This window comes from Synchiropus splendidus, chromosome 11, assembly GCF_027744825.2.
Source record: "Synchiropus splendidus isolate RoL2022-P1 chromosome 11, RoL_Sspl_1.0, whole genome shotgun sequence".
NCBI lineage: Eukaryota > Metazoa > Chordata > Actinopteri > Syngnathiformes > Callionymidae > Synchiropus > Synchiropus splendidus.
Window position 1 is genome coordinate 7932139 of NC_071344.1, and position 11162 is coordinate 7943300.

At 43.8% G+C, this 11162-nt stretch overlaps 1 protein-coding gene and 1 non-coding gene across 4 annotated transcripts; both read right to left on the bottom strand.

The window, feature by feature from the left end:
• Positions 1–735: 735 nt before the first annotated feature.
• cstf2 (cleavage stimulation factor, 3' pre-RNA, subunit 2) lies at positions 736–10112 on the bottom strand. 3 transcript variants are annotated; one of them, XM_053879977.1, is made up of 14 exons: positions 10014–10112; positions 9743–9821; positions 9274–9443; positions 9057–9193; positions 7284–7403; positions 7081–7200; positions 6748–6859; positions 5307–5366; positions 4165–4264; positions 3888–4081; positions 3352–3479; positions 1581–1658; positions 948–1084; positions 736–875 (listed from the first exon to the last, which is right to left on the bottom strand). In XM_053879977.1, the coding sequence occupies exons 1-13, from the start codon at positions 10090–10092 to the stop codon at positions 962–964; spliced, it is 1500 nt and encodes a 499-aa protein (XP_053735952.1). In that variant the 5' UTR covers positions 10093–10112; the 3' UTR covers positions 736–875; positions 948–961. The 3 variants fall into 3 exon arrangements, with proteins under 3 accessions (XP_053735952.1, XP_053735954.1, XP_053735953.1); XM_053879979.1 differs by having other exon boundaries at positions 9912–10047; XM_053879978.1 differs by lacking the exon at positions 5307–5366.
• Positions 10113–10574: 462 nt separating this feature from the next.
• trnav-uac (transfer RNA valine (anticodon UAC)) lies at positions 10575–10647 on the bottom strand. Its single transcript has one exon. It is a non-coding gene; the product is annotated as a tRNA-Val (tRNA).
• Positions 10648–11162: the final 515 nt, after the last annotated feature.

The window sequence follows — 11162 nt, forward strand, 5'->3', positions numbered from 1 at the left end:
GTGAAATTGAAATATAAACACGTTAAAAATCTTGCAAATTATTACAAACACTGAACGTTAGAAATTTGGATTCATTCTTCTTTGCATTTTCTTAAATGTAATGAAATAGCAATGAGTCACAGTGGGAATAGCTGAGCGTCACTTTCTTTGTAAGTTATCGTCAGAAACAGTACCTTTTTTTAAGATTCTCAAATACACAGCTCTACTTTCATTTCCTCCCACATTCCCGCACCTTGACCTGGCTGGTCAAGAGTCAGTGCTGTTGCCTCTTGCCAACATCAGCGAGCTAAATATGACGGCGCTGGATGACCGCCAGCAGCAGCACCAGCGTCTTCTTGTCATTATGACGGTTTGGTTCCTGTTGGCAGTATTTAGATTAGTGTGTAAATCTTTGACTGTAAACATTCAAAGATCAGCCAGATCTGTGATCCACTTCCTGGACAAGTCCAGATGAGCGATAAGGTTCATTCATCGATAAAGTTCATCACGTGTTTTGGAAATATTCATCCTTTAAGTCCAGTTTCTCTGAGACCAAGGTGATGTTTTCAATGTGAAGATGTCAATTGTAATGTGCCAGGATCAGGGGAAATAGAACGGAGCTTTGTGGATTCTTGACCATACGTCATTCTCAGACATTTCCTTGTTACTGTAATTCATATGAACCAGGAAGTGATGGGTCACGTAGCCAGTGATTAATCTTCCACATGTTGGGTTCTGAAAAAAACCAAGCCTCAAATCTGTTGTCCTTTTATTGGCAAAACAATTACAGAGTTGGGATACGTGGCGGTCAGAAGGGAAATGATGAGAACGCGACAACAAAAACACTATACAATACATATCAAACTAAACTTCAGAGCGTGGCCCAATTTGGACACCTGAAACAGATGAAAAGAAATTAGAACTGTGTGGGACCAACGGGAAGCGTGTTGCGAGACCGATCCTGTCACCTGGTCGCGTCGTCTCACGGAGCTCCCGCCGTCTTCTGGATCTGCTCCTTGAGGATGAGGATGCTCTGCCTCTGCTCCATGGGCAGCATGGCGATCTGCTCCGGGGTCAGCTGCAGCACTTGCATGATGAGTGCAGCCTGTGGAGCAGAGGCACTCGATGACAAACCTGTCCAACCGGTGCATTCTTTCACACAAAGACCTTTTAAAAACCCTGTCTTCTCCAGGTGACGCTTGAGTACAAAGCAACTTTCAACAAAAAGAAGAAAGCAAACCATTGCTTTTGTCACGCTGCCGACAGCATTTGCAAGCTGTGAACTGATAACAGAAGATGAAGACGATTGCTGAGACGAAATCATGTCACAGTCTCATTCACCCAGAACGCTGAAAGTATTTGTCAATTCACCGACTCATCAGAAGTTAAATGAAACGTGGCAAGACGCTTGAGGCAACTGTGGGCCGAGACCAAACCTGAGTCCACTCAGTGCATGCTCCTCAAACACTGGACAGAGTATGGCACACTATACATTTCTAAAGACTATCAACATGACACAGACACGTCCGTCATATTTCCATCACAAGTCCCTCCGGTTCGCTGGTGAAATTTGTCAGGGATTCAGAAACGAATGTGCTCACCTTTTCTTGGTCTTGTGTGGAGACCTGACCAGGGCTGTAGCCTCCCCCGGATGGAGGAACACCTGGCATTCCAGGACCCTACGGAAGAACCATCAAAATCTCACTGAACTATCAAGAACATGAATAGAAATTTGATGATTATTTAACGTAATGTAATAACATAACACACTGCCGTCTCATTATGAAATTCACACGCGACTACAAAAACCTCCTTTTGCAGGTCATGTCAGAAATATCTAACGAATCGACAGCTGAGCCACCTAATGAACATATTGTATGGACTTTGTTGCTATGGTGGCTTCAGGTTTATTTGTCAGCCGTGCGGGAAACCACAGATATGTTGTAAGCAATAAAGAAATGAGTCAGTGATGCAAGGTCAGAAACCCGACAGAACAATGAGGCAAGTGTCACGGCAGGGCGTGTGCACGTTTACTTCTCCATTTCATAACCATTTAGGACAAGAACAACTACCGTATTTTCCGGACTATAGAGCGCACCACATTATTAGCTGCACCCACCAAATCTAAGAAGGAAAATTTATCTTTTTCATACATAAGCCGCACCAGTCTATAAGCCGCGGGTGCACCGTTGCTGTCTGTGCCACAGAAAATGCATGAGGATCACTTCTAGCGATCCTCTAGTACTAGTTTTGAAAACGGGGTCCAGCGTCGAGACTGACTCATGAAACAATCTTGCCAATGTTCTGAACTCCAGTCATGAACTCCTCACGTCTTATTTACATTTAAAGTGTTCACAAAGCGCTGTTTTCACCCTCCAGTAGATCGTCTGTGTTAGCAGAGCTGCGGACACGCGGGCGAAAACAGCGCAATTTGAGCGCTTTAAAGGTAAATAAAACGCCCGTGATGTCATCGGTTTGATGTGACGAAGCTCAATATTTTTGCCAGCAAAGATCATGCTCATTAGACTCTAAAAACTCGGGATGCTCCGAGAGACAGGGAAGCAGCTGTCTTCAACCTCTTTCATGAAAGTTCTCACTCTGGACGGTTGCAAACGTTTCAGATTCAGGTGGTGGACCGCGAACGCTGCATCTGACACACACAAGACTGCAGCGGATTCGGCCGCGGTTGATTCCGTCTTAAAACGGCACCTGAGAAAGGCTGCTCATCTGGCGCGGTGAAATTAATGATTATTTCTCGGGCAATATGCTTCGCGTTCTGAACGTCACGCTCAGACCGGCGAGTGTCGCGAGTGACCGCTGGTTCCTGCAGTTTCACTTTCATGAGCACCAGAAAACTCTCTGTGCTCCGTCAAGTGCTGGTGTTTTAAATATCGTATTGAATTCGTGGCGTTGACGCCTTTTAACGTGCATGTGCTGCAGGATGCAAACTTGACATGACAGACTGAAAAAAGCTTCCGCATTAGACACGCCGTTGCCAAGCGAGTGGCGAGTCGGGAGGGAGGAGCAGACGCATCACAAACCGCGGGCGGTGCCTCATCAGAACGGCTGCTGTCACATGTGATCGGATTTTGTGACCGGCAATGACAGGCAGTGGTCGGCATTCACAGATCACAAGTTCAGTCTTTCATAATCGGTGGCCGATTGATTGGAATATCCCTGTAAAAATCCATATATTAGCCACATTGTTTTATAAGCCGCAGGGTTCAGACCACGAGAAAAAAGTAGTGGTTAGTATAGTATATTAGTATAGTCCGGAAAATACGGTACTTCCTGCTGCTCTTGTAACAGTGAACAGAGAAAAGGACCCACAGGGGACTTCATTTTTTATCAAGCAGAGTCGTGAAATTTTACCTGTCTCGAAGGTGGGGGAGCGTTCGGACCCATGTTGTGGGGCATGGGCCCTTGCATTCCCACCGACATTGGCACCCGCTGCCCAGGCACCGGACCGCCACGGCTATCCATCCCTCTGGGGTCACGACCTGAATGCACAACCACAGTTGGGACCGGGTCTGATTTTGTCACCTCATCCCTGACAACTTCATGGCGCTTCATGTTTCTGATGAAATTCAGGGACAGTTTAATGTGATCCGCTCTCTCTGCTCTCTTCAGACAGAACCATCATCTCCTGACCTAAACAATACTTGGCTTGCTGTGCAGTGCAGCAGCATGTCTTCATGGGAAAGTCCAACCGGAGGAACCAGTGAAAGCTCACTCGAACATGCACAACATGAAAGTTGATATTTGAACAAACACAATACCCTTAACCACAATGGAGTTTTGTGTCAAGAAAATGTTGACTATTCCAGAAATGCATTGGGTTTGTCTGGCAGCCGGAACAAAAGGCAGGCCATTAAAGTCCAGGAAACAGCTGAAGAAACTGCACCAACCTCTGGTTTCCATCGGGGGGCCTCGGGGTTCCATCATTGGTGGCCCTCTGGGGTCGCCCATCATGCTGCGCGGTTCACCCATGGGAGGGCCTCTTATATCCATCGGTGGTCCGCCCATGTTCTGAGGGCCAGGGGCCATTTGGCCCATATGTACGGGGGCTTGATGAGGTGGGGGGGCCCCCATGTAGCCGCGGCTGTAAGCAAACAGATGTCGAACGTTACCACTTACTCCCATAAATTATTGAAGTGACAGGTTTATTAAATGTAAATGCCCTACTTGGGGTCAATGACCTCCCCGGTGACTGACAGCAGACTCCCACCCCTGGGGTCATTGGGTCCATCTCCGAGCAGGCCTCTGGGCAGGATTCCACCTGGCCCTAAGCACAAAGACATTTTGGTAAGTGAGCAGGCCAGAAACGGTCAGCTAGCTTTGTCTCAGACAAGCGCATTGTTCAACTCATTGCTGCCCCCATGCGGTCGAGTAAACGTATTCCAGCCCGCTTTCTTTTTTTATGACCACTGTATTATTAAGCATCAGCGTTACATTTTTACCACCAGGTCTTTCAACTAATCTTTTGATCACAACAGCTGCATTGATGTTTTATGTAGAAAATGCTGCGCTCATTCAAGTTTCATTGATATGTTGCCTTGATTTGTTTCGGTTTTTATTGTTCCTAAAATTGCTCTCTCATAATGGTTTCAAATATTTGAAATATTTCATTCATTCGTCTTCCCTTCAAAACAAAACACTTCATCAGATCAGATTATTGAACTTTGTCATGGTAATATTTTAATATCTATTGCATGGCTTTAATTATTTGTTTTCTGTGAAATACTTTTCATATGACGTTTAGTGTGTTTTTAATTTCCTCAGTTGCATAGATATTTTGTGTAGCAAATGTATTTCCAACTTGCACCACATTTCCAACAAAAACCTGATATCTGAGGGTTGTTTTCCTGTCCAATTCAACATTATAGTTTGTTTAGAAGAAACTCAGAAACAGATGACGGATGAAGAACACACATCAAAGAACAGAGAGGAAAGAATGAGCAAAGCAACAAAGATCACAGGTGTAGCCACCCAGACTTTTAACAAGAAAGCAACCCTACTCAAAACAAGTTAAACATGGCTTTGTTACTCCCGTCTTGACAGGTTTGACAAAGCAAGTGACAAGTGAAATTAGGTTTCCCAGCAATGAAGCTCAGTATTTACATGAAGAAGACAATCCTATTGGGATCCCGTAATGACTGTGTCCATGGTAGTATTTTCGCACTCAAAATGTTGAAGCTTAGAACTATCATCAATGAATGAGGAATGTTCGGGGCAAAATCCTCAGAGTAGCCATTGGGAAACACAACAGGCAAACGTGAGGGTCCCAGCTTCTCCACAGACCCAACAAGGTGAAAGCACAGAGATACCTTGAGGCCGTTCCATAGCAGCCTGGCCTGGCGCTCCTGTGGGAGAATGCTGCACGTTTCCTGAGCCGCGTTTAAGTGAGAAGAACAGGAGACACAAGACTCAAGAGGGCAAAGCAGCACTTAGACAGACTCAATCATGCTCATGATGTCACCACGACAAACTCAAGCAGAGGGATGGATTGTGATGTGTTACTTTGGTGTCACCAACAACACTGTCATTTTATTAGCTCCACCTGTCTACAAACATTTGGTTCGGCAGAATATTTGGCAGCTGAACTTTAGAATGAGGAAGAAGATGGGAGTATTTTAAAGCTCACTATGAAGGTGAGAGCAAAACTCACCTTTATTTCCAAGTACCTGCTCAGACTGGCTAGTCTTCATCTTCCTGTTACAGCTGCTTTTATTAGGCACACAGCAGAACTGGAGCGTTGACTAAGCTTTGTTCAAATACCAGCAAGGAGTGATGCCAAATGTTGATGTTTGCGCACAAAGACAGTGACTAATTAAGATTCACTACTCAAATGTGAGGTCACACCTGCATCTCAACCAGTATTCATACTGTACACAGCATTCCAGTGATGAGCCAACGCCACACTGCATAAAAGCACAGAACAGCAGAACAGTTTCGATCCTGAATGTCATTTACTCTCCATCATCGTGGACGTTTCAGTTATGACATCACATCTGGAATTGGAGCACTGAAAACTGTTCCCTGAGAAATTAACTTTATAGGCATCTTTTATGTTTTTCTGTAATGAATTACTGGAAAAGTACTTATAAATATACAAGTCCCAGTCCTAATATTAATAAATACAGCCACAGATACTAATACTAGCTCTATGATGAATGGCCTCATGAACATTTAACTGGAGTCTAAATAGCACTGGTATCTTACAGTAAGACTCCTTAGTATTATTTCCAAACATGACCTCAGTCTTATCAAAGTGGACCTAATAAGGTGGCTGGTTAATGTGTATTTGGGGAAACTACACAGAGTGATCCTGAATAGATAAGAGCTCTTGACTAGGTGTCTGCAGAAAACTGCCTTCACAAAGTGAGTCACAGACTGTAACTGGACTGTTGTCTTCACATTAAAACACGTTTGACCCAGAGGACAGTGAGACTGGCAGACAATGTGTAGCAGACCGACGTCACGGAAAGTACCGCGGACCGAGGTGAAGGCATATAATATTTTAAAGGCTGTGGTGACACCCAGTGGTCAGATCAGGTCATGGCACATGCAGAGCAAATGAGCGTTGAGGTTTTCTTTAACATTTTGAAATCAATGAGTATAAAGATGAAAATGTTCGACCTGCATCAGCAGTGACAATCATATCTTAACCCCTCACACAGACATTCTTCCAAATAGCATAATAAGACTTGATAAACTCACAGCAGACTGGTTTTAAACCAGCTAAACGTGAGGTCAGTTTGTTCCTACCTGGAGGACCAACAGGCCCTGATGGTTGTCCAGGCACCGGACCCTGTCCTGGGACAACTCCCATGTTGGGAGGCTGCATCATTTGTGGGGCTCCATTTACATGCATCCCAGGCTAAGACAACAAATTAGATTAGAAGGTGATATTCCAGGTGGATATTAGGTAACAACACACACAATAATCAAAACAGATTGGTGTCAACATGAGCGGATTGGCATGTGTGGTGCTTCAGAGAAGCAGGTATGAGATGAATCTCGTCGATCAAAGACGCAGGTAAGTTTGTATGAAAAGATACCCAGTAATACTATGCAAACAGGCCGAAAACCAAGGCTCACCATGGGCTGCGGTTGGCCACCAGGTGCGTTGGGTGGCACTTGCTGGGGATTTTGTTGTGGCCCTCCACTTTGTACGCTTGATATCAGTGGCTGAGTTGTTGTTTGGCGATGGAGCATTTTCTGCAAAACAATCATGTGAGCTACAACCTCTGAAGTCACAGGTTACAGTGTGGAACAGTTTGGGATTCAGCAGCAACTCTCACCAAGGCAATCTCAGGGTCAACGATCCGCATGACCACTTGGGCCTGCAGCAGAGCGTAGGCCAGCTGAGGGTTCTGCAGCAGCATGTTCCTCGCCTCCTGAGGACTGTTCTGCACGCAGAGCTGCGGAGAGGAAGCACATTTAGTCAAACAGATGAGGAAAATGACGCAATACTGCACACATATTCAAATCCTAAAAGAGCATTTATAATTGCACCGTCTGCAAAAGACTGATACAAGACGACTGAAACCATCTGAACGGCTGCCCTGCTCTTTCATGGGCGCACGGAAAGTCCGACTCTGCTGCAACAAAACACTTTTCCAGTCAGGGAAAAAAAAAAAAAAAACATCTGCAGTGTGGAGTTTCTTTGGGCTTAATGAAGCGGACTGCCAGCTGTGCAAAGACGACGCTGCTCAAGAGCTGAGGCGGACAAACTGTAGCACCGATTCTGTTCGTGGTACGAGCATGCTGCAGCTGCCAGAGAAGCACCTGATCCTCGCACCATCTCTGTGGAAGATTCCACTACCTGCATGCACGTGAAACATAAGATATTATTGTTGTTCACTTTACACTCAGAACATCAGAATGATGTTTTTATGGCCAGGACAAACCCTCCAATTCAAAGTTTGAGCAAGTTTTAAGAGTATGCTTCAAATTAGCTTCTGAACAAAGCATGATCCTGAATTAGTTTTAAGGTGTATAATTAAAAAACAATCGGGGTCACTGACATGAAAAGATGGAAAGATCTATCAGATAGTGTGGACATCAATAGAAAGCTGAAGAGAAACTCACCAGCTCTGACACACACACTACCAGTCGAGGGACATCAACAGCCTGTTTTACAGTGGCTAAGAAGTTTAATATCCAGCAAGTTCAGCTAAAAAATATCTGCACTCTATCACAGAAAAACCAGGCACCCACATGTGTACTCAGTCAGTGACATCATAGTTGCAAAATTAGATTATCAAACGTCAACCTCAGGCAGAATGAAGCACCAAATTCATCCAAATCTAAAAGCTGATTGTCAAATTATGAAACAATACTTCTGAAGGCTCATCAATATCTGAAATACTTGAGTATTACCAAACACATCTCTTGTTGTGGAATAACAATCGAGCCATGTCGGTTTCTGATCTTGTAGACCATTTTAGCAGCTAATCTGCTCTGAGTTATAAATGCATAATTCATCATAAACATTACATTAGACTGAGTAACGCGTTTCACTCCAGAGCTTTCCTGTTTCCCCTGTGAGCTGCTCCTGTTCCACCAAATAAGTGACTAAACTTTTGTGATTATACAGCATTCTAATGAGTCTCTAGACTGGAAGCAGAAAACTTCAAAGTGTTGTTATTTTAACAGTGAAGAGGACCAGGACAACAGTAAATAAAATCCCCCATCACTTCTATTCAATATCATATACAGAGTCATGCATGAGAAACTGCACATAAAACCAAGGGAACAAAGTGCTGATGCTCAAAACCATGTGTCACCTGTTAATGTACAGACTGCAGGAAACTTGGATAAGCAATGATACAACAGGCAAAATGACTCTGATGAGTCTTGTTCTGTGATGCAGAGACATTCTTTATCACAAGCCAAAACACATAATCCTGAAGCCCAACAGTTCCCCTCATTGCAAATTGTTGTGGGAAGATTTGGGAGATTCTTCAAATGAATGTTACTTTTTTAATACTTGGATTTTATATTTCTCAATGTGACGACCGTTGACATTAACATGATTTTGATTCAGCTTAGAAACATTGTTTCTGCTCTACCTTCATCTGCTTCATCAGCTCAAACATCTGCTCTGGAGGTAAACTGGCCACAGCTCTGCTGATCGACTCTGGAGCTTCTTCAGGCTGGACATTGTCGCCATAGGGAGACTCAATGATTGGGGCTCCAGTCCCCAAACCTGTAAGACGAAAAAGAGAATTTTGTTAAATCGCTGTAAACCAACAACAAGAAAACAAATCAGTGGCAATGTAAGCTTACTTTTAAGCTCCTCCTTATTTTTCTCACTGGCTGCATTGTCCACACGCAGAGCACGACCACTAAACTCTCTTCCGTTCAGGTTCCGCATGGCACTGAGTGCTGTTTCCTGGTCTTGGTACTCACAAAAGCCATAGCCCTTGGGTTTACCGGTCTCTCTGTCATATACTAACCTGAGGAGGAACATGTTCAGAGATAAAGTCAGTCACAAATATGGATGCAAATTATTGCATCAACTCTTAGTATAATAGATTTTGGCTTAGTGAAATACTACTACTAATACTATGATGGTGTAAATTCTGTAGAAAGATCTAGGATATCCACTACAAGCTCTCTCCCCTTCATATTCAGCTTTAGGTATTTTTTGTTTTGTTTTGTTTTGTTTTTTTGCTTGTTACATACATAAGTTGAAAGGCTTTCTATGTGTAGATTATTTTTCGAAACGTATGACTGAGGAACCATGAATTCTCACCTGAAACTTACAACAAGTCCTGCTTCGGAGAAGATATCTTTCAGCTGCTCTTCGGTTGCTTCATAAGGAATGTTTCCAACTTGAAAAATAAAATATATATTTAGAAGCATTAACAAAACATACTTTCTGTTCGTTTGAGTACAGTCTCGCGGTTTGTTCGTTCGCTCACTTGTTAGCACAGTCATTCATGAATCCATGCTAGCAAGCTGTGTTTTTAGGCACTTCAACGGTTATCCTCCTGAACACAAATGGAAACACTTTAATGACTTACCAAACACAGAGCGCAGAGATCGATCTACGGCTGGGTCTCGGTTAGCAGCGGCAGCAGCCGCGGCGGCAGCATTCGCCATGTTGAGGAGGACAACTTTGGCTGTAACACACGGAAATGGTGTGAAGAAGACATCCGGTTCACGAGAGCGTTGCTCGAACTTCTGTTGGGACGTTTCACAGTCTGTGGTCACTGTGACGTTTATGTATTTGTTTTTGAAGAATCGACATAATTCCAGTGTTCAGTCAATTGCACTATGTAGCAACAGCCGTTTTATTCACGACAAGCGCGAACATGTCAACGATTTTAGTCCAGGTGAAGTCACATTTTAACTTCATTCTTGATATCTCAATGTGTAATATGGATTTTAAGGTTGTTTAAAAAAAATACGACTTATTGTTTCCATTTGTAGTGTTTGAAATGTACAAATCAAGTCACAAAACGATATTGTCACTTGACGTGGCAGTTACTGTTTTGCGTCATGGTATTTCCCTTATGTAATTCTAATATAAAATGAACCTTTTGTTGAAAATTTGTCCGCTGTCTCGCCCTCCGCAAAAAGCGTGGTTCCACTGGGGCTCGAACCCAGGACCTTCTGCGTGTAAAGCAGACGTGATAACCACTACACTATGGAACCCGACTGCTTCGGTGTGGTACAAACTTAGCACTATATAGTTATTCTATCCCGATTTCGCTGACTTCAATACTTAAAATTGAAGTAGAAAGCGCCATTTTCGCGTATACGCTCCTGACATGACATGAGCTTATCCTCTGGCTGAGTCAGTTCAGCCAGAACTCGGATGCCTGGAAGCGCGGTCCGATCTCAGGCGATGGTGACGGACAGCGACGTTGCCCTCCGCATCTCCAGACAAATATGTTGCCATAAACAAACGTGACTCGTACCTTATTTCTCGTGTGAAAACCCGTGATAACATGTCTCGTCCTGCACAGAACTCCATTTATTTGCCAACATGGTGAATCGCGTCTCCCAGTGCGGTGAAAGCAGCTAGTTTGGAGTCAATTTTTTTTCATCATTCGTTTTTCTTCATTATAAACGCAATGGAAAAACAAAAGTGCTAAAATATTAGGGTTTTTTTCCCCCTCATGAATTCTGCAGAGAACTCCGGAGTGGGGTTCCGAGACACAAATCGA

Excerpts from the sequence above, each read along its gene's own strand:
- cstf2 (XM_053879977.1), bottom strand. The coding sequence starts at position 10,092 with ATGGCGAATGCTGCCGCCGCGGCTGCTGCCGCTGCTAACCGAGACCCA. Across the intron at positions 9,444-9,742 it reads GGACTTGTTGTAAGTTTCAG|GTTAGTATATGACAGAGAGA; the intron begins GTGAGAATTCAT and ends GTTCCTCCTCAG. Across the intron at positions 9,194-9,273 it reads AAATAAGGAGGAGCTTAAAA|GTTTGGGGACTGGAGCCCCA; the intron begins GTAAGCTTACAT and ends TTCGTCTTACAG.